The 23,742-nt window shown below is 40.5% G+C and overlaps 1 protein-coding gene across 2 annotated transcripts in view; it reads right to left on the reverse strand.

The window, feature by feature from the left end:
• The window catches only part of NSUN7 (NOP2/Sun RNA methyltransferase family member 7), a 60,743-nt gene extending 37,539 nt beyond the window's left edge, over positions 1-23,204 (reverse strand). The window contains exons 1-6 of one of the 2 annotated variants that reach the window (XM_073012452.1): positions 21,606-23,202; positions 11,218-11,276; positions 10,737-10,867; positions 2,133-2,285; positions 1,600-1,783; positions 293-503 (exon numbers count right to left, since the gene is read on the reverse strand). In XM_073012452.1, coding sequence (XP_072868553.1) covers positions 293-503; positions 1,600-1,783; positions 2,133-2,285; positions 10,737-10,867; positions 11,218-11,276; positions 21,606-21,903 — 1,036 coding nt within the window. In that variant the 5' untranslated portion in view covers positions 21,904-23,202. Of the gene's footprint in view, positions 1-292; positions 504-1,599; positions 1,784-2,132; positions 2,286-10,736; positions 10,868-11,217; positions 11,277-21,605 lie in introns of both variants that reach the window. The other variant, XM_073012453.1, reaches the window with a different exon arrangement.
• Between the last annotated feature and the right edge of the window lie 538 nt (positions 23,205-23,742).

Here is a 23,742-nt window from a genome sequence, read left to right on the forward strand (position 1 = left end):
CTTATTTATTAAATGATAAAATTTCTACTTTAACTAAAAGTTTGAGCCTCAAATTATGTGAGCTAAATGTCAAACACTATTACAAAGTACCGAGATATTAATTTAACCTACAGTTGTTTAACCAAATTAAGTAACAAGGACAATCTGATAAGATATAGATTAGTTAGGATTTTAAGATATTAGTTCACATATAGAGCTTTTGCGTTACAAAAAACTAATAAATTAAAACTTTTTAACATTTCTAAAATCTTGTAGAACAATAATCACCAAATGAAGAAATATTTTTACATACTTTTACATCCCATTTTTGTGAAAAGGGTCTTCAAGTCAGGATCCTTAGCTTGTGATTGTACTCCACACACAAATACTTTCGAGGTATTATTATTTGTTAAAATTGACATGTGGGCAACTGTGTACCATGAACCTGTATTGACCATTAAGATATCATCATCCATATTTAATAAAGCCTTTACAGAATGGACAGCAAGACTTCGAGATTTGTCCTATAAGATAATAGTATGATTAGAATTTCAAAGGGTATCACTAGAAATATAAGCTGACTTCTATTTGCTTTACATAAAAGAAAGTACCTCATAATAATATTAGATACCTAATCCATTTTAGTTTTAATATCTTAATACATGTTTAAGTAAAGAGTTAGCAAAGACAACTGATGTTTAAAACAAAGAGCTTAACTTTGTTTAGCCTAAATTATGACTGTTATTATCTAATTTTTGTATAAAGCAATGACAGAATCTCTAAAATATGGTCAACATATTAATGATGTCCTATCTTAGCTCCAATTCTTACCCCTTCACAAAAACCCACTCATCTACTACTTCCATTTTCTCTTCCCCATTACCTTGTCACCTAAATTGCCACTAGCTCACAGAATAACACTAAGATGTTTGAGAAGCTTATCAAAGGGGGCTTGACAGGTTGGGCTTCTGCAGTTGATCTCAGTGCTTGACATGGTAAGAGATTCTGCCCAAGAATATGAATGTGGAAAAGGGATAAACCTTAGAAGATCAAGGTATATCTGAGGCAATAATTGGAATCTAAGGATGTAAAAATGAATTTAAACTACTTTTTTATGCCTTTTATTTTCGTTCTGTTGAAACCACATTATACCTCACATTCTCTTCCTGTACTGATAGGCTTTATACACCTCTTACAAATCAAAGCTATAAGACTATATTAAAGAAATTATGAAAAACCATTACAATTGTTTTTTCATATGCAAGATGGCACTAGTATCTTCCCCAGAAAGGGAAGGAAGAAAAGGTCTCATTGTTCTTTCTCTTGAATTCTCCTTTAGGGGAGAAAAGTAGAACCTTACAGCTGCCAGCAATGCAAATCTTCCCATTTATGGAATCTGGGAGAAGGATATGTTCTTTGTAAATTCACATGAGACAAAGATGCCAATCAGATGCACTGATTGTAGAGGTATTAATTTTATTCAAGGTGACAATTAGGCCTTATAAACCTCCCTGATAATCTACAAAAATATAAACAGTATTAGGTTTTCTTTTTAAGTGGAGAAGTTCTTTGGCTAGGTTGGATTGTTGAGAATCACAATGAAAGTAAATATTAGTTTACCTGAAAAATAAGTTTGTAATCTTTGAAAAGATCTATATTTATAAGATCATTTTTAAGATGAGATGGAAAAATTAAGACATCATAGCAATGCTGATCCACAGCAAAGACTTTATCATCAATATGCAATACAGACTTGACTTTATTATAGCCTCTTCTCTTCAAATTATTATAAACTTCTTCAGGGCTGTAAATATACAACAGTAGCTTGTAATTACAAATATAATACATTAAAAATGTACTTAACACTAACACCTTTTTCCTGTAACAAAGAAAAATATCACTTAATACATTACATCTAATGGAACAAACAATGTTAACTAACAATAAACTAAAAGATAATTATAGGCAGAGAAGTTAACATATTTATGTAATTACCTTTGGTAATTTGGTCATAAGCTCTGGAACTTAACTCTGATTGCCTAATCGCTCCCCTTGATGTGCCACCCCCACCTCTTAAAAAGGTAATGCTTCTCATCACATTATTTTAAAAGGATGGAGACTTGAAATATAAAGAATTTGATTTAAACACTTACCTGATTTTACAAGTATTTATCCAAGCATAAAGTGGTAAAGTGGAGGCCCTTAGTTCCTGTTTCCTAACTGTTTCTGGAAGGATGTGGTAAATTGAAAGGGCATCATGCTTGATTCGACATCTTGCCAATGCCGCAGCCAATTTTATCTTAAAACTAGAGACAGAAAATCCATCCTTAATCTATTGCATTTGAGACAAGACTATCAATTTTCCACTGGAAACTCTAAAAAATTACATTTAGAATTTTAACAAATAATAATTCCATTTCAAATTTTTGAAGTCTAAAATAAAAATGTGTCATATTTGTAAATAGAAATCCAAGGCTGGGCATGGTGGCTCATGCCTCTAATCCCAGCACTTTGGGAGGCCGAGGCAGGTGGATCACCAGAGGTCAGGAGTTTGAGACCAGCCTGACCAACATGGGGAAACCCCATCTCTACTAAAAATACCAAATTAGCTGGGTGTGGTGGCGGGCGCCCGCAATCCCAGCTACTCAGGAGGCTGAGGCAGGAGAATCACTTGAACCCAGGAGGCAGAGGTTGCAGTGAGCCGAGATTGTGCCATTCCACTCCAGCCTGAGCAACAAGAGCAAAACTCTGTCTCAAAAAAAAAAAAAAAAGAAAAGAAATCCAATAATCCTGATTTATTTCTTCCTGTTTTTGTTCCCCCTGTATAGTTGTATAGCAACTTCTTAATCATTATATTAATTGCTGGTTGAAAAACAAACTTTTTTTTTTTCAGATAGAGTCTCCGTCTGTCGCCCAGGATGGAGTGCAGTGGCATGATCTTGGCTTACTGCAACCTCCGTCCCATGGGTTCAAGCAATTCTCCTACGTCAGCCTCCCAAATAGCTGGGACTACAGATGCACACTACCACACCAAGCTAATTTTTGTATTTTTAGTACAGGTGGGGTTTCGTCATGTTGGCCAAGCTGTTCTCAAACTCTTGACCTCTAGTGATCTGCCCGCCTCAGCCTCCCGAAGTGCTGGGATTACAGGCATGAGCCACTGCGCTCAGCCGAAAGACAAACTTTATTTATTGAGAAGGGTCTAGGATTTAGAGTCAGACAAACTTGAAGTTAAATCCAGGTTTTATCACTTACTAGCTGTGTAACCTCAGGAATGTTACTTAATCTCCTTTTTCAGCCTAGTTTTCTCATCTGTTAAAGGTGGTTAACTTACCTTGTTATTAATGTAGTGATTATCAATCATGTGTGCAAAATTCTTAGCGCAGTGCCTGGTATATAGAAGGCACTCATTATAGGCTAGTTATTAGTATCACAGATGGCAACAGTATAGTCTTGATAAGATTAAAGAACTTTCATGAGTCTGTATTAAGTCCTTCCCAGTTCTGAATGTCCCATGCTTCAAAGTTCCAAATCACAAAAGAAAAATAAGAACTGGTTAGCATCACCATGATGGCTCAGTGATTCTTCTTGATCTCATAGCCCAAAACTTTAATGAATGAGAACACAGGACTTATTCCTGACCCATATTCATAGCATTTACACAGTAGGAATCTAACTGAAATCAACCTCAATTATAACCTTGAGTGAGAAATAAGAAGAGATGTCACAAAAGAGTCAAATATGATCTGAGTTGTGGTCGGTGGGTGGCACAGAAAGGGAGGACACTTTCAGGGAATTACTGTCAGGCCCACCTAAATTGTTTCAAAGAAACCATTGTCCTGCTGGGAGCCAGGACAAGAGCGGGTAGTAAATGAGCATCTCTGTTTCAATTTTTTTAGCACCAACTGTGAAATCACTACGTCTTTTCTTTATGCCTGCAATGTCCTTATTCTACATGTCTTATCTACTCAATAGAATGAGAACATCTCACCCAAAAAAACTGTTTATGTGGGAATATTATGTGTATGTATATGAGAGAGAGAAAATAAGGGTACTTGGGAAGGAAAGGGAAGGGTGGTCAAACATTAAGCTTTTTAGGACTACAATAAAATTAGATTTGTCTAGTTCTGTGTCCAAATGTCACAGAACTACGGCAGTGGATACTAAAAAAATGACATAGTACATTAATACACCAAAAAAAAATTAATGTAAAAGGGGTGAGTTACTGTTCTATATTATACATTGTGAGATATTCTGAGTACACACTATTTTTTATTAACAGTACTTGCAAATACCTACTTAGTTCAAATTTATCATAATAAATGCTATTTATTGAATTATTCAATCATTAAAGACTAAAAATATGAAGCCAAAAATATATATTTGCTGTGTATATGGGAGGAGTGTAAGGCGAAATAAATCTCCAAATAAATTTTCCAGATAGTAAACATTTTGGACCATGATTTTTAACAAAATTTAATCCCACAAAAATTAAAGTATACATGCAGTTATACAGATTTTTATATAAATATCCTATATTAGACTTAGGGCAAATATCAAATCCATATGTTCTTAAGATAACCAGACCTATACTTCTGTAGATGAAGTATCCTACCTTGTGGTTACTAAAAAAAGCTTCTTCCATAGCTTTAAATAAGGAAGACTGCAATGATGAAAATGGTAGCAAAGTAGCCTTCCCCAGTATTCCTGATCCAGAAGTCCTTTTTCTACTACAATTTGTATGTTATCACAGAGAGCTGCCTGATTATCTTTTTTACCATCATCCCAGTTACACACACAGTCAGAGCTTCCTTTATAATATTAAATTATAATTATGTGATTCCTAAGCTTAAATTTTAGATGAAATCCATCAGCCACAGGACAGAATCTAAACTGCTTATGAGGATATTCTAGGATCTTAATAGTTTAACCTGAACCAACTCTTCCTGCCTCAGTTCCCATCACTCCCATCCATAAATCTATCTTCAGTCACGTGCTGAACTATTTGCCACTCCTATGGTACGCCATGTCACATCTCCTCTTTCTCTCTCTTCCATATTCTCTCTCTCTCAATTATCTGAATTCAAGTAATTTGATTGCAGAGTTCAAGTCCAACTGGCGTGCATGAGAGAGAAGAGAGAGAAAGACAGAGAGATTTTTTGGATGTAGGAAGAGAGAGTCAAGCCAGTTTTTCCAGTGTTTGGTACTATACGACGTGACTTCCGTGTTAGGGAGTTGTTGGCAGCCAAGCTTCTTATCCTGGAAATATAGAATGATTAGAGAATGCAGGCACAGAGAAGCAGAGACTAGAGTCCTGATGAATTTGGAGTCACAGGCTCTAGTTAGTAGAAGCATAGCTACATCACCGCCCTTCCTGCAACCTCATGTTCAATCATTCCAAAAATTATCTTAAAGTCCCTCTTTTGCAGAATCTGTCAGTTGCAAAAAAATAATCTTAACTAATATGCCATTTTTCCTCAGTTTATTATTTTTTTATTTTTTTGAGATGGAGTCTTGCTCTGTCACCAGGCTGGAGTGCAGTAGTACGATCTTGGCTTACTGCAACCTCCGCCTCCAGGGTTCAAGCGATTCTCCTGCCTCAGCCTCCTGAGTAGCTGGGACTACAGGCACACGCCACCACGCCTGGCTAATTTTTGTATTTTTAGTAGAGACAGGGTTTCACTATGTTGGCCAGGATGGTCTCTATCTCTTGACCTCATGATCCGCCCCCATCAGCCTCCCAAAGTGCTGGGATTACAGGTGTGAGCCACCACGCCTGACCTTGATTGTATTTTCTTAATGCCAAAAGATAATCTTCAACGAACTGCTTGAATTTCCTAGAAAAATATAAAATCAGACATCTGCTTCAGACTCTTTACTAGGTAAGTGAAACAGGTGAAGAGTTTCTAAAGAAGGAGTGGAGAGAATGTGAGAGATAAAACCTATGAACAAGTATTTAAAGGGCATTTTGGCAATTAGAAATTCTGGAGCATTATGGGGAATGAGAGAAACTGGAGAAGACAACAAAAATAATATATCTGAGCAAATGTGCCTTGTCCCAAAAATGCATGGCTGGTTTAACATTCATAAACCAGTCAATGTAAATCACCTGGCCACTTAATACAATAAAGAAGAAAAAACAATCACTTCAATCTTCTAAAACTGGTCTCTGGTTTCTTAACTCAGCAAGACTGCTATTTTCTACTTCCTACATTGCAGTTTGAGAATTTTTCCAGGCATAAAGCCAGGACTATTCTAGGGCTCACCTCATTTGTTTTGTTCTTTCAGGGATCAAGTTTCTGTGCGGCTGCTTGTCTAATGTCCAAAACCTTTACGTCCTATAATATATTTTGGCCAGTTTTCTAGTTGTTTACAGTAGAAGGGGAAGTCTGATCCAAGATATTCTATCATGACTACACAATTACATTTTGAAAATACCACTCTACCTGCCATGTGGAACTGATTGCAGGAAAGTGAGAGTTATAGGCCAGGGAAATGTGTCTAAGGAAGCTATCATGGTAGTCCAAGTGATAGATTATGGTGGCATAGGTTTGGATGGTAGTAGTGGAAATGGAAAGAAGTGCACAGGCTCAGTGTATTCTTTTGAATTGGAGTTACAGGACTTGATGCATTAGATACAGATTGAGTGCAGGGGAAGGGAGGAAAGAAGAATCAAGGATGGTATCTAGGTAGATGGTGATGCCTTAGCTGTGAAGTGGAAGACATCAGGATAAATGGTTTTGGGGTGGTTTGGAAGGAGAACTAAGTCTTTCCCCTTCTTTCTCTGGTTTTTCACTGCTTATTTTCCAATTGCTGCTTCACAACAGTCCAGCAAATAATTTAACAGAAATAGATTATTGGACTGGTGGAAAGGCATGGGGAGTGAGAAACAAGGGGTTGTGGCTCTCTTTTTTTAACCTAGTCACACAGTATTAAAAGGACAGTTGCATATTATACAAAGAATGGATTCTTAAAGATCTTTCATATGTAAAAAAAAAAAATGATAATAGGTATCATCTTGGATTACATGTCTAAACCCATGAATAAGTGAAGAAAAAGATACATGTTGGTGCATAGAGGTATAAGAGTGAAAAAACACAAGGATTCCCAGGAGGAACAACAACAAAGGTCAAATCACTTATACAAGGAGGAAATCATTCTCATTTAGCTTCTTGCTAATTACTTCTTCTTCTAGAACCTCTTAGAGTAGTTTTATTGGGCCAGGCATGGCAGCTCACACTTGTAATCCCAGCACTTTGGGAGGCTGAGGTGGGAGAATCACCTGGGGTCAGGAGTTCGAGACCAGCCTGGCCAACATACTGAAACCCCGTCTCTACAAAAACACAGGCATGATGGCGTGTGCCTGTAATCCCAGCTACTCAGGAGGCTGAGGCAGGAGAATTGCTTGAGCCCAGGAAGTGGAGGTTGCAGTGTGATGAGATTGCGCCATTGCACTCCAGCCTGGGCAACAGAGCAAGACTCTATCTCAAAAAAGAAAAAAGAATTAGTCTGTATCCCCTAAGTAGATATATGCTAAGGTATAATTTGAACTTGCAGTGACTGAACTTCCCTGGGAACTACAGTCTCAAGCCCTAGAAGATGGATAGAGTTGGCTTCCAGCTGTCTTTCTGTGGTTTAGAATACCACTTCATTGGCTACAGGGAATTGGCCCAGGAGAGACCGTACCTGACCTGCACTGAGGCAATTGAATTTCCTCTCACAGGAATTTAGAAATGGGAGGTAAGATAATAAGTTAGTCTAAGTGAAGAAACTAGTGTACAACTGTAACATAAACTTGGGTACTGGAGTACAACAGTAGGGCCTTTTCCATGCCCTACTAGAAAAGCCCAGTAGGCAGATGTGCAGGGGGAAAAAATGAAGCAGATATTACAAGAGAAGCAGAGATAAAAAGATAAAGAGATAAAGCAAATTAAAGTCCTAACATCTCTCCAGTTCCTGATTTCATTCTTTTCCTGAGTCCTTGAGTTGTATGAGATATCCCAGCATCTGTATTTTCCATTTTTGCTCAAGCTAACTGAAGATGGCTTCAATTACTTGAAAGCTAAGAAGACTCTTGAGTAAAATACTGTGGCATCTTTGAACATGTATTTTCTCAGAAATGTGCTACTATTCTTCTCCACAATTCAATCACTAAACATAGGCATTTCTCCTACAGCATATTATGAATTGAGTATAACATGAATTGAGTACAATACGACTGATTAGGAATAAGATTCCTAAATTAATTCCTAGCAATAAGATTTGTAATGCATAAAATTCTATTGGTTTGGGTATGGGAAAAACAATTGCACTGACAACAATGTAACCAGAATATGTGTTAAGGCAAGTGGTAGCATGATGTGAATTATGGGAATGGGGAAGATCTGGGGAATCAGAAATCCTTAGACATTAATATCTTCTGGTTCCTCTGACCTCCTAAACCAGGTCCTTTGCTTGTCCTACTCCTACTTTCCTTGCCAGCATCCTCAGCTAAAGTCTACTTCTGATGAAACCAGTGTAATCTTTCTTACTTGGTTAGAGCCCTGTGGGTTTCTTGGTTGATTCAGTGTAAACCCAGCTCTCATCTGTCCCTCTGAGACTAAGTTCAGACATGAAAGTCCCCTAAATCCTGACTATGTCAAACAGAAACTAGGAGAAGCACAGGGAAACCGAAACTCAGAGCCTGTCCCATAGCATATTGCTGCACCAAGTTTCCTCTGAATGCCCATCCTGGGAGTTAGGCTGCCCAATACTGGTACTACCAATAAGGCAGTTTCCCCCAAACCCAAAGTAAACAGGCACAAGATCCTTACTTATTTAACACAGAGAGTACATACATCTGATTGCTTTTGCTCTTCTCCATCCCGTGATTTCTCATGGCTATGACACTGACATGAGATATGACTATGTTCTAAACTTCCAGAGTACCTCAGCCAAGCCTCACTATGCTAAGTGGAAGGAATGCTAGCATATAAATGGTTGAAGTTTGGACTCTGGAGTCACTCCTGAGTGTGAATTCTGGCTACTCTCCTTTCCAGCTCTGTGGCATTAAACAGTCCCTTTAACTCAGCAGTCTTGAACCTTTTTGGTACCAGGGAACAGTTTCGTGGAAGACAATTTTTCCATGAACTGGGGGAAGGTGGAGGGAATGGTTTCAGGATGAAACTGTTCCACCTCAGATCATCAAGCATTAGATGATCTCATAAGGATCATCTAATTAGATGAATCCTTAGATTCTCATATGGAACATGCAACCTAGATCCCTGTGCGGTTCACAATCAGGTTCACGCTCCTATGAGAATCTAATGCTGCTGCTAATCTGACAGGAGGTAGAGCTCAGGTGGTCATGCTCATTCACCTGCCGCTCACCTCGTGCTGTGCTGCCCAGTTCCTAACAGGCCACAGACAGGTACTGGTCTGCAGCACTGGGGTTGAGGACCCCTGCTTTAACTTGTCTGTTCCTCATTTTTCCCATGTGTAAAATTACAGGTTGGTAACAGTAACCAGTGCATAAAGTAGTTACGTAAAGACCTTCTGAGAACAGTGCCTGATACATATTAAGTGCTCAATAAATGTAAGCTATTCTTATCATTACTCTATTACCTGAGTCTTCTGGTCTCAGCCTTCAATAATTTAAATAAAACTGCTTAAATTTCCTGTAAAATCAGACATACTGACAATTGTTGACAGTGACAATCAGATTATTCACTAAGCCAAAATCTTCTTATAAGATTGTTGTTGTTGCTATTTTGTACTTTCTATTAAAGTTCAACAACATAGTACTAAAAGCTGTAATCAACAGTGTCTTAGTTCATTTTGCACTGCTATGACAAAATACCTGAGACCAGCTAATTTATAAAGAACAGAAGTTTATTTTCTCATAGTTCTGGAGGCTGAGTAGTCCAAAATCAAGGTGCTGGCATTTGGTGAGGGCCTTCTTGCTGCATCATCAAATGGTGGAACACAGAAGGGCAAAAGCACAAGAGAGCAAGCTCACCTCAAAAGCCCTTTTGATAACAGCATTAATCTATTCATGAGGCTGAAACCTTCATGACCTAAACACTTCTCATTAGGCCCCAACTCCCAACATTGTCATACTGAGGATTAAGTTTCCAATACATGAATTCTGGGGGACACATTCAAACCATAGCAAACAGTAACACTTAACATTTACTGACCAATTTACTTTATGTCTGGTTCTAACTAAGCATTTTCATGCATTAATTGAATTCATTATCCCATCTACGCTTTGAGGTAGAAACTTCTTATTCTCATGGTAGACTTCTGCTGATATTTAGGATAAAAAGAAAACAAATTTAAGATGTTAGTTTGTTCTTAAGTAGAATTTTTTTTCTTTGGAAAAATAGTTGATTCTTGTCTACTGTTGGAATTTTCTCATTTGATTCATGTTAGAGGTTTTCTTTTTTTTTTACAAAGCTATAAATAAAGTGAACTAAGCAATTAGTAGCTGTTTCAAATACAGTTGAATTTATGTGCTAAAAATTATTGGGAATTTTTAATGATTTCTCACATGCTTACACACTGGATCTTGTAATTCAAGCTTTGAAAAACAAATTCATTTTAAACAAAATACTTAACCTGATCAAGACTGTAAAGAAATTCAAGAAATTTATGAATTTTTATATTTTTCTCTATAAAATTTAACTCTTCTCTACACATTATACTGTATGTAATTTTACCAACAAAAATGCTAATATAGGTTTCATATAAAACATTCTTTTCACTTTTACGATTACCTGTTAAGAAGGTTCTCTACTTCTTGAACTTCTGATACGGACTCTTCATTATCAGAAAGGACACGAGTTTGAAATTTTCTATCTTGGAAATCATATAGCATCACAATAATAAGACTGCTCAAATGATCTGGCTATCAAGGGAAAACATATATAAAGAAAAGTATACAAAAAATATCTAACCAGCAATATTTTCCATTCCATTATTTTTCATAACAGAGCAGGAATATGACTATTTTTACATAGTCTGATTGGATTTGGAGACAGGGAAGGTCTTCAAGATAGAAAAAAATCCAGAAAAAAAAACCTTTCAAAAGAGACAGTTTTTGGTATGTTCACCAAAATGAATGATATTAAAAGTCGAAAAGAATCTATATTTAAGAGGCTTCAGTATTCGGCAAACTATTTCAATCTAAAGGCTTTAAAATACTTTCTTTTAAAAAAAAATCATGAAACGATGTAATTCTAAAACTTATCTACTTACTATTGTGGTACTTGGGAAGATACAGCTGTCTATCAATATAGTTTCCAAAATATCTTGATCTGCAAGACAAGGGAAAGGCCTATCACCGAAAATACAAAGTGGAAAATAAAAACTCTGGAATCAAAATATACTATAATAATGCCATAAAATACATTTACTTTCATATCTAAAATATACCTCAATTCTGGATAATGACTTAAATTACAATGACATGATAAATTTTTATAATCTTTATGAATGCTGGACCCTTATGACCTAGGGTCTGCAAGGAATCATGGTCAAAGAAGCATTATCTGAATAGTCAAAGCAGTAATAAAAGGATTCCAACCTTTAATGTATGGCCTTTGAAAAACATTAAAGAGGATCTAATTAATAATGTTGAGCAACAGTTTTCTTATTCTTTTTATTATTGCTGGATTTGATTTGCTAATTTTTTTGGTTTTGTTTTGTTTATTTTTAAGACAGAGTCTTGCTCTGTCATCTAGGCTGGAGTACAATGGTGCGATCTCAGCTCACTGCAACGTCCGCCTCCCAGGTTCAAGCAAGCCTGCCTCAGCCTCCAGAGTAGCTGGAACTACAGGTATGCATCACCACACCTGGCTAATTTTTGTGTTTTTTGTAGAGATGGCATTTCACCCTGTTAGCCAGGCTGGTCTCGAACTCCTGACCTCAGGTGATCCGCCCTCCTAAGCCTTCCAAAGTGCTGGGATTACAAGCATGAGCCACCATACCCGGCTAATGTTTTATTTAAAATTTTTGTTGTATGTTTATGTTCATCAGGGATGTTGGTCTATAATTTTCTTCTCTTGTAATAGCCTTGTCAGTGTTGGTATCAGAGTTTTGCAGCCTATGAGTGGAAACTGTTCTGTCTTCCTCTAATCGCTCAGAGTTTGTGTTAGATTGGTATTATTTCTTAACTATTCAGTCAAACTCAATAGTGAAGACATTGATGTGATGACATTTAATCTAAGACCCAAATGACAAGGAGTTAGCCATATGAATATCTAGGAAGGGACAGCATTCCAGGCAGAGGTTATGATAATTGCAAAGGCGGTTAAGAGGAAACAAATGGACATATTTAAAAACTTCCACAGGGAACACAAGTGTTCTTTCTGTTACAACTACTTAAACTATATATACATCATATAACAAAGGTTTTATTTTATTTATTTATTTATCAGACAGAGTCTCCCTCTATCACACCAGTTGGAGTGCAGCGGTGCAATCTCAGTTCACTGCAACCTCCGCCTCCTGGGTTCAAACGATTCTCCTGTCTCAGCCTACCAAGCAGCTGGGATTACAGGTCTGCATCACAGCATCACAGCTAATTTTTCTATTTTTAGTAGAGACAGGGTTTCACCATGTTGGCCAGGCTGGTGTCGAACTCCTGACCTCAGGTGATCTGCCCACCTCGGCCTCCCAAAGTGCTGGGATTAGAGGCGTAAGCCACCATTCCTGGCATATAACAAATGCTTTAATCAGTTGAACAGACAGGTAGGCCTGCCTAGCTTCAATTTATTCAACATTTATGGAAAACCTACTATAACCAAGGTATAAATTGAATTTATACCTTGAATTTGAATTCATGAATTTTCTTTTTTTTTTTGAGACAGAGTCTTGCTGTGTCACCCAGGCTGGAGGGCAATAGTGCTATCACAGCTCACTGCAACCTCCACCTCCTGGGCTCAAGCAACCCTCCTGCCTCAGTCTCCCAAGTTGCTGAGACTACAGGTGTGTGGCACCACACCTGGCTAATTTTCATATTTTTTACTTTTTTCTTGTTTTTATTTATTTATTTATTTTTTAATTATTCTTGTATTTTTTGTAGAGATGGGTTTTTGCCATGTTGGCTAAGTTGGTCTCGAACTCCTGGCCTCAAGTGATCTGCACACTTTGGCTTCCCAGGCATGAGCCACCATGCCTGACCTAAATTTCATTTTTCATTTGGGAGATAGGAAAACTAAAAAGAAGTGACTAATTTGAGAGCACAGACTCCAATTTTCCCACAGAAATCCTCTGGGAATCATTATCCACATTCTAGCCACAATTATGTACTTGTACTTCACAAGGTAATTATCCCTTAAAAGGAAATGAAGTTTACAGTTTCACATCTTTAGTTCTTTCAAACCAATTCCCATCTACTCCATACTTTTTGTACAGTATTAGAAGAAAGAAGGACTTCTAACTTGGCAAATCTCTTTGAGCAACAGAGATGCTGGACTCCTAAGAAACAGAAGAAGCTGGCAGGGTGTGGTGGCTCACGCCTGTAATCCCAGCACTTTGGGAGGCTGAGGCAGGTGGATCACCTGAGGTCAGGAGTTCAAGGCCAGTCTGGCTAACATGGTGAAACCCAGTTTCTACTAAAAATACAGAAAATTATCCAGGCATGGTGGCGCACCTGTAATCCCACCTACTCGGGAGGCTGAGGCAAGAGAATCTCTTGAACCTGGGAGGCAGAGGTTGCAGTGAGCCTAGATCGTGACATTGCACTCCGGCTTGGGCAACAAGAGCGAAACTCTGTCTCAAAAAAAAAAAAAAAAAAAAAGGCAGGATGAATGAAAAGAGAACAGAACATCCTTTTCCCAATATTGCAGTTTTTCCCTCTAGGGTTGTTGTTAAAACCAGTCTCACCTTTCTTTGGGATGCCTTTGATATTGTGCAGAATACATTACTTTTGTGTATATATATAATTTTACCTTCTCACATAGTAATATCAACATGAATAACTGTATACTTTATACAGATGCTCCTTGCCTTATGATGGGGTTATATCCTGATAAACCCATCATAAGTTAAAAATATTGTATATCAAAAATGCATAGAATACATCTATCCTACCAAACATCATAGCTCAGCTTAGGCTATCTTAAACACATTCAGAACACTTACATAGGCCTGTAGTTGGGCAAAATTATCCAACACAAAGCCTATTTTATACTAAAGTGCTGACCATCTCGTGTAACTTATTTATTTGTTTATTTATTTATTGAGACAGAGTCTCGCTCTGTCACCCAGGCTAGAGTACAGTGGTGCGATCTTGGCTCACCACAACCTCTGCCTCCCGGGTTCAAGCGATTCTCCTGCCTCAGTCTCCTGAGTCGCTGGGACTACAGGCACCCGCCATCATGCCTGGCTAATTTTTGTATTTTTAGTAGAGACAGGGTTTCACCATACTGGCCAGGCTAGTCTCAAACTCCTGACCTTGTGTTCCGCCCACCTCGGTCTCCCAAAGTGCTCGGATTACATGGGCGAGGCACTGCGCCCAGACCTTTTTGTTTATTTTTATGTAACTTATTAAATACTGAAAGTAAAACACAGAATGGTTGTATGGGTACTCAAAGTATGGTTTCTACTGAAAGCGTATAGCTTTTACATCATGTTAAGTGGAAAAATTGTAAGGACCCCCATCATAAATTGGGGACTGTGTATATGTTTTCTATGTGCTTGACAATGTTCTAAGTGCATTTCATATATTAATTCATTTAATCTCCATAACAACCATATGAATTAGGTTATTTCATAGGAAATGGGGCACAGCACAGTTAAGTAATATGTTCATAGTCACATAGCAAGTAGCAGATCAAGGAGTCAAACCCAGGCAGTCTGGCACCTCATGCACTTCAAAGTACATGCGCTTCACCAAATATTATGCTGCCTCCTCTTATTATTATTATGACAAACCAGAGTAACCAAATACACCACACTGATAATGCCTAATTTAGGTTATTAGGACTTCCTTGAAAGTTGCAAGTGTGCGTATTCTAGAATTCAGCCCGATAACTCCAATTATCTCTCCCTCTCCCCACTAATCAAAGCTTCTCTTCAGTCTGCTTCAGAGATCTCTTAATCACCATTTTACATGTTTCCATGTGGAGGGCCTTACCCTAGAGAAACACCTTAACTCTCTCTCTCCCCTTTCTTACTACTCCTCATGAAAGAAAAATTGGGTTTATTAGACAGGTGAAATTGGGAGAAGGAACCGGGACATCGCTCTCCCTCTTCCCACTCAGCAGGCCTGGGTGGCCAAACTCTGGACATTCTAAAGAAAGGGTCGGCCTTTGACTGGTTCCTAGGAGATAACCTCTAAGTTTTTAGAATATCTTGTCTGATAAAGGTATCTTTTTTTTTCCTTTTTTTTTTTTTCCTGGGGTCCTAGACCACACAATATCAGCTTGGCCTCTGAAGAAGCTAGAGATTGAATAACTAAGGTCAGCCACATAACTGCAGCTTGTCTACGAGACTGACCTCCAATAAAAATGCTAAACAAACAGCAAGGCTCAGGTGAGCTTCCCTAGTTGGCAACGCTTCATTCATGTTGCCATTTATCACTGGTGGGAGAATTAAGCACTCTCCATAGACCACTCTGGGAAAGAAAAATAGGAAGCTTGCGTCTAGCCTCTCCTGGATTCTGCCCTATGTACCTTTACTTGTTGCTGATTTTAATCTGTCCTTTCACTGTGATAAACTATAACCACAAGTATAACAGCTTTGCTGAGTTCTGTCAGTCCTTGTAGCAAATCATTGAATCTGGAGGTGGTCTTAGGAATCCCTGACTACAATTACTAATTCCCAAAAGCTATAACCAAACCATATGTTAAGCATTTACTAAGTTTTTCACTGACAGATTATATGATTCTGAAATCACCAGGTTAATGCTACAATCTGTTCCTGGACTCGAAGTTCAACAACAATACAAACCTAGAGAAGGTGGAGAAAGAAGCCAGGAAAAAGATCAGCAATTTCAGGGATATCTCTTTCTCCAAGTTTTTGTTTGTTTGTTCATTTCTTTAAAGAAAAAATTTGCCAGGTTTTTATTTTTTAAAAAATTTTTTGGCTGGGCACAGTGGCTCACGCCTGTAATCCCAGCACTTTGGGAGGCCAAGGCAGGCGGATCACGAGGTCAGGAGATCAAGACCATCCTGGGTAACACGGTGAAACCCCATCTGTATTAAAAATACAAAAAATTAGCCGGGCGTGCTGGCAGGCACCTGTAGTCCCAGCTACTAGGGAGGCTGAGGCAGGAGAATCACTTGAACCAAGGAGGAAGAGGTTACAGTGAGCCAAGATCGTGCCACTGCACTCCAGCCTGGGAGACAGAGCAAGGTTCCATCTCAAAAAAAAAAAAAAAAAAAATTATTGTTCCTTGAAACACACCGAGATTCTTTCAAAAAATAAATTGGCGGCCAGGCGTGGTGGCTCACGCCTGTAATCCCAGCACTTTGTAAGGCTGAGGCAGGTGGATCACGAGGTCCGGAGATTGAGACCATCCTGGCTAACATGGTGAAAGCCCGTCTCTACTTAAAATACAAAAAACTTAGCCGGGTGTGGTGGCGGGCGTCTGTAGTCCCAGCTACTCAGGAGGCTGAGGCAGGAGAATGGCATGAACCCAGGAGGCGGAGCATGTAGTGAGCTGAGATCGCACCACTGCACTACAGCCTGGGTAACAGAGCGAGACTCCATCTTAAATAAATAAATAAATAAATAAATAAATAAATAAATAGGCTACTGGTACTGTACCGCTTTGACAAAACTCTAAACAGGAATAGGTTACTTTTCATTAGTAATTCTACTTTCGTTAGCAGAAAATTGACCTTGGGCTTATTTGGTAAAGCAGAAATAATGGCACTCTTCATTTCAAAAAACATTTTACAGAGCCCTTTAAATCTTTAAAAGGTTAATCAGATAAATATACTTCCTGCCTTGAAAGACCTTATATACCATGAAGGACATCAACAAAGGAACAAGCAATAAAACTGAAAAGCATAAGACACAACCAAAGGAATACAGTTAACGTTTGTATAATTAAGAGATTTTCTCTTATTTTCTTCTCTTACTTCCTTAAATATTATGGTAATGTGATTTAATTCCTGTTCACAAATTCACAAACAAAAGGGACCATTACTCAAGCTCTCTTTAATTTTCACAATAACCTTTGCAGTTTTACAGCTCCTACAAAATCTTAGGGAAGAAATTCTGAGTTTTCTTATCTGAACCATTATTCCTTGAACTTATACTGCATAAGCCAGATGTAAGTTTACAAAATATCACATGTGAAAGTATTGACAGAACACTGGTAATACAGAAGATAAAAGTGAAATGCATAAAAGCCTCCAATATTTTAAAAGTAAAATAGCAGATGGCCTGTTGCGGTGGCTCACATTTGTAATCCCAGCAATTTGGGAGGACAAGGTGGGCAGATTACCTGAGATCAGGAGTTCAAGACCAGCCTGGCCAACATGGTGAAACCCCCATTTGCACTAAAAATACAAAAATTAGCTGGGCATGGTGGCAGGCACCTGTAATCCCAGCTACTTGGAAGGCCAAGGCAGGGAATCACTTGAACCCAGGAGGCTGAGGTTGCAGTGAACCAAGATTGTACGATTGACTACACTCCAGCCTGGGTGACAGAGCAAGACTCTGTCTCAAAAAAAAAAGGAAAATAGCAGGCTCCTAATTATCTTGGAAAACCCACTACATAAAATTCTGATTTTATTCTATTTGCACATTCAAGAATTACTGATAATTTAAAGCAAGACCGTTGTATTAGTTCATTTTTATGCTGCTGATAAAGATATACCCAAGACTGGGGAATTTACAAAAGACAGAGGTTTAATGGACTTACAGTTCCACATGGCTGGTGAGGCCTCACAATCATGGCAGAAGGTGAAAGGCACATCTCATATGGCAGCAGACAAGGGAAGAGAGCTTGTAGAGGGATACTACCCCTTATAGAACCATCAGATCTCATGACACTAACTCACTATCATGAGAACAGTACAAGAAAGACCTGTCCCCATGATTCAATTACCTCCCACCAGGTCCCTCCCACAATACGTGGGAATTTAAGATGAGATTTGGGTGGGGACACAGCCAAAATATATCAACTGTATTATTATAAGAAAAAATATATTTAACAAGTAAACAATACCATTTTACCTTATAATTTGAACTTATAAAAATGAACGTTTCAAGAAAAGAAGTTTTGTAAAGGTCTATAACAATTTATTTGAATGGGATTTCTGTGTCATTAAGAAAGATCACAGGCCGGGCACAGTGGCTCACGCCTGTAATCCCAGCACTTTGGGAGGCCGAGGTGGGCAGATCACGAGATCAGGAGATCGAGACCATCCTGGCTAATCCGGTGAAACCCTGTCTCTACCAAAAACACAAAAAATTAGCCGGGCGTTGTGGCAGGCGCCTGTAGTCCCAGCTACTCAGCAGGAGAATGGAGTGAACTCGGGAGGCGGAGGTTGCAGTGAGTCGAGATCACACCACTGCACTCCAGCCTGGGCAACAGATATAGGCTTCGTCTCAAAAAAAAAAAAAGAAAGATCACAGCACTTTGGGAGGCCAAGGCAGGTAGATCACGAGGTCAGGAGTTCAAGACCAGGCTGGCCAAGATGGTGAAGCCCCATCTCTACTAAAAATACAAAAATTAGGCTGGGTGCGAAGGCTCACACTTGTAATCCCAGCACTTTGGGAGGCCGAGACAGACGGATCACGAGGTCAGGAGATCGAGACCATCCTGGCTAACACGGTGAAACCCCGTCTCTACTAAAAATACAAAAATTAGCCGGGCGCGGTGGCAGGCGCCTGTAGTCTCAGCTACACGGGAGGCTGAGGTAGGAGAATGGTGTGAACCCGGGAGGTGGAGCTTGCAGTGAGTGGAGATCGCGGCCACTGCACTCCAGCCTGGGCTACAGACCGAGACTCCACCACAAAAAAAATTAAAAAAAAATTTAAAAATTAGCCAGGCATGGTGGTGGGTGCACTTGGCAGCTACTTGGGAGACTGGGGCAGAGAAGTGCTTGAACCTGGGTGGTGGAGGTTGCAGTGAGCCTAGATCGTGCCACTGCACTCCAGCCTGGGTGACAGAGTGAGACTCCATCCCAAAAAAAAAAAAAAGAAAGAAAGATAAAACAATCACAATATCTTTCATAAAATAGAAAATAGGATGGAGAGGATGAAAACAATCTATCACACATATCAGTTTAATACAATCATTTAGTTAATGCATTAATTTTATATAGAATTATAATTCAGGCTTTTCTTATTGAGTACTAAAGGTAATACTCAATATTCTATTAGGAGAACAAATTGCCTAGAATTCTAGAATTAACATTAAATGCCAATTAATCAACGCAGCTGCCTAGTCCGCATTTCATTGTTGCTAGAAAAAAAGTGTAAAAATGTTCATTTGATTCATTGCATGAAATGCAACACCTTGGTTGGGGAAGAGGGGAAGAAGAGGGATGAAACAAAATCTCAAAGATTAAACTGGAGGAGGAAGAATGGTTAAGACAGACTTAAAAGGAAAAGAAATATTACTGAACAGGAGAAAACAAAGAAACGAAAAATAAAGAGAAGTTGTTTCACATCATACAAATTTTTCTCCATGACAAATTGCTGACTTCAGAGTTAAGCTACATTATCTCTGCAGACAACCAAAAATATATATTCCTATCTAAATAATCAGTGAGACATTTTAACTCAACTGAGCATTTTTTTTTTTTTTTTTTTAAAAATAGAGATGGGGGCAGGACACGGTGGCTCACGCCCGTAATCCCAGCACTTTGGGAGGCCCAAGTGGGCGGGTCACGAGGTCAGGAGATGGAGACCATCCTGGCTAACACGGTGAAACCCTGCCTCTACTAAAAGTACAAAAAAATTAGCTAGGCATGGTGGCCGGCGCCTGTAGTCCCAGCTACTCGGGAGGCTGAGGCAGGAGAATGGCGTGAACCCAGGAGGCGGAGCTTGCAGTGAGCCAAGATTGCGCCACTACACTCCAGCCTGGGCGACAAAGCCAGACTCTGTCTCAAAAAAAAAAAAAAAAAAAAAAAAAAAAAAGAAATAAAATTAGAGATGGGGGTCTCACTATGTTGTCCAGGTTTGTCTTGAACTCCTGAACTCCAAGCAATCCTCCCACCTCCGCCTCCCAAAGTACTGGGATTACAAGTGTAAGCCACTGCGTGTGGCTGAACTGAGTAATTTAACTGCCTCCTATGAACAAGGATGTACAAGGCTCATTAAGTACTAAGAAAATCATGCAAAAGAGTGTTGCCCTTTTTGAGGTGTCTCTTTAGGAAGGCTTCTGCTCTGCTCATCATTTTGGCCATGCTGCTAATATTCTAAACATATCTGGAACTTCTTTTTGGAACTACATTCAGTCAGTTTACAAACCAACAAACTTTTTAGTCACAGCTAGTACTAAAACAAACAACTTCAGGCCTTTTGACTGCTGTCCTCATAGTAACAATATTTGGTCATTTCCTAGTGTCAATTCCACATTTAGATTAATTTTTTTTTTTTTTTTTTTTTTTTTTTTTTTTGACAGGGTCTTGCTCTGTCACCAGGTTAGAGTGCAATGACACCATCTTGGCTCACTGCAACCTCTGCCTCCCAGGCTCAAGCGATCCTCCCACTTCAACATCCCAAGTATCTGGGACTACAGACATGAACAAGGATGTACAAGGCTCATTAAGTACTAAGTACTAAGCCACCACACTGGGCTAATTTTTAAATTTTTTATAGAGAGGAGATCTCACTATGTGCCCAGGCTGGTCTTGAACGCCTGAGCTCAATCAATCCTCTCACCTTGGCCTCGAAAAGTGCTGGGATTACAGGCCTGAGCAACCACCCCTGGCCTCAGATTGATAACTAACTATCCTTTAGGGAATCTGTAACACTTGAGTCTCAAACCCTGAAGGCAAATTAGAAAGGGAAGTTCTACTAAAGTTTGGCTCCTCCCATTAAAGCTATTAGCTATGAATGGGATAGTCTTAATTGGGGTTGGTATAATTTTAACATTCATTTTTAAAATTTTGCACCTTTTCTTTTTATTCTGTCTCTGTTCCTCTCCCCATCCTCCTTTACTGGTTTTATATTTGTGAAAGCTCATAAACTAAAATACCAAAAAAGATAAATACAGGGAATGGAAAGAAATATACAGGGAGGCCGGGCGTGGTGGCTCATTGCCTGTAATCCCAGCACTTTGGGAGGCTGAAGCGGGAGGATCCCTTGAGGTTCAGAGTTTGAGACCAGCCCAGACAATAAAGCGAGACCCCCAACTCTACGGAGGAAAACAAAAAAAATACAGGGAGAGGGAAATTATCATCGGAAGAAATTGTTTCCCTGTTCAATTTAATGACTGCGCACTACACCGCTCTAAGGACAAAGCACAGTGCACGGGGAAATCTGCAGTCCTGGGCTGGAAGAACTAGTTTCATTGGAACCCTAATTCCTTGACACTTGCAGTTAACCAAAGAGATGCACATGCCTAAACCAAAACCTGGTGTGAATAAGGGGCAGGGAGGAGGAGGGCTGCATTCCCCAAATTCTCTCGCTATTATTTTCTTTTAGTGTTGATCCTCCAGACTGGCACAACTCACATTTCAGGGCACTGAAAGCAAGCTCATAAGACAAACGCTGAAAGGACTGATCCTCAGACTCAGAGAAGGACCGCAGGGGTTCATTCCCATACTTGATTAAGACTTTCTGTGCCGACTTTTCGATTCGAATACCCTGAAAAATGTTCGCTGCCATGACATAAACGGAGTCCGGATAGCCCGTTTTTTCGGGTGCACCAGCTGAGCTTTTCCCATCGGACAGAGCCAGGGAAGTGAGTTGGGAGATGATCTCGGGATCTTCTTCGTTCGAAAACTCCAGTTCGCCCGTGGAGTTCAGCATGTCTGCCCCTCGCCTGTCGTGAGTCCCTCGCCCTGGGGTTAGAATTCCGACGTTCCAGGAAACGGCTTTCCACGCATCTGCAGCATGGCCTCTGTGAAGAGAAGGTGATCGCAGTAAATCACTGCAGCACTCTTCCGGGTGGCCCCCTTCGTTGTGGCCTTAAAGACTAAGAGGGGACATTTCCTGGCCCATCTGAGTGTCCCAGACTTCGAGTCGGACAAGCAGCTCACGAAAATTCCACACGCTCAATTTAAAAAAAAAAAAGGCGGCGAGGAGAGGTGCGGCGGCGGCGGCGGCGGGAGAAGCGCCCCGAGGAGACCGGCGGCTTCCTCCAGAGCCCCGTTCGCGTCCCCACAGCCCAGTCACCGGCTCCCGCGACTCCTCCCTTACCCGAGGGCAGATGGTTCCCGGGGCTTCGGGGACGAAGACGCGGAGGCCGGCGTCGGTCACAGGCCCTCGGGAGCCCCGGGACTGTGGGGCGACGGCTGCTGCCCGCGAAGGCCGTTTGGTTCAAATGCAGCCACTCCCACTGGCCGGATTCGGGGCAGGGGGGTCGCGGCCTCTGACGCCCGGTTCGCTCCGGTGTCGTGAAGTGGTCTCGCCTGGCCTCGCGCGTGAGGCCTTCGCGGACGTGGCGGCGGAGAGGGGTGAGCGCGGAGCCCGGGGTCTGGCGGTCTCAGGCCGAGGAAGGCTCAGCCTCCCCAGTCTCTGGCAGTCGACCTGTCCTGGACCCGGTCTTCATGGCAACCGCGAGCGGAGGTGGGGCAGGGGGCGCGGCGCGCGGGCTGTTCCCGCGGGATTTGGCGGGTGCCGCCTGTCGCCGGGAGAGTCGCTCTTCCTCCTGCGCGCGGGCATACCTGTTTCAGCACCACCAGCCAGAGGCGTCTTGCACAGTTCCTGGACCTCACCGGGCCTGAATGCGTGACCTTGGCTTTGTTTATAAACATTTGGGGGTATTTTTGAGGTAGTCTGACGTAGTACCATGGTTTTCAACTCACAAGTCCCTGAAGTCCCTGTTAAAAATACACATTCTTTAAAACATTTTTTAATATAGTAATAATTTTTTTTGAGACATGGTCTCGCTCTGTCGCCCAGGCTGGAGTGCAGTGGCGCAATTTCGGCCCAACTGCAGCCTCCGCCTCCCCGATTCAAGTACTTCTCATGCCTCAGCCTCCCGAACAGCTGGGATTACAGGTGCCCGCCATGACACCCCGCTAATTTTTGTATTTTTCGTAGAGATGGCGTTTCACCATGTTCGTCAGGTTGCTCTCGAACTCCTGACCTCAAGTGATCCGCCTGCCTCGGCCTCCCAGCGTGCTGGGATTACGTGCGTGAGCCACTGCGCCCAGTCTGTAATAATTTTTTTAAATAACAGAGATGGGTTTCCCATTATGCTGCCCAGGGTGGTCTCGAACTCCTGGGCTCAAGCAGTCTCCCGCCTTGGCCTCCCAAAGTGCTTGGATTTCAGGCGTGAACCACCGCCTCCAGCTGAAAAAAATCCTTGGAACCCATCCCAGAGCTTTGAGTCTGTAAGGCCCAGTAATTTGCATTTTCATCAGGTAACTCTGGAGATTCTAATACAATCAGCCCAAAGACCACAGTCTGAAAAACTCTGGTATATTTGAAAGACAACTGGTCCTGATTCCACCTCTGCCTTTCCTCCTTAGGGATTTGCCCTTCCCTCCTTAGTCTAAGGCCATGTCCATTTCCAGCCAGTGGTTAGTGGGATAAAGGAGAAAAAGAGGACAGTCTTTATTTTTCAATGACCTGAAAGGTGCACATATCACTTTGGCTTACATTTTATTGGTCAGAACTCAGTCATATACCCAGCAACCAAGA

This window comes from Chlorocebus sabaeus, chromosome 27 (genome assembly GCF_047675955.1).
Source record: "Chlorocebus sabaeus isolate Y175 chromosome 27, mChlSab1.0.hap1, whole genome shotgun sequence".
NCBI lineage: Eukaryota > Metazoa > Chordata > Mammalia > Primates > Cercopithecidae > Chlorocebus > Chlorocebus sabaeus.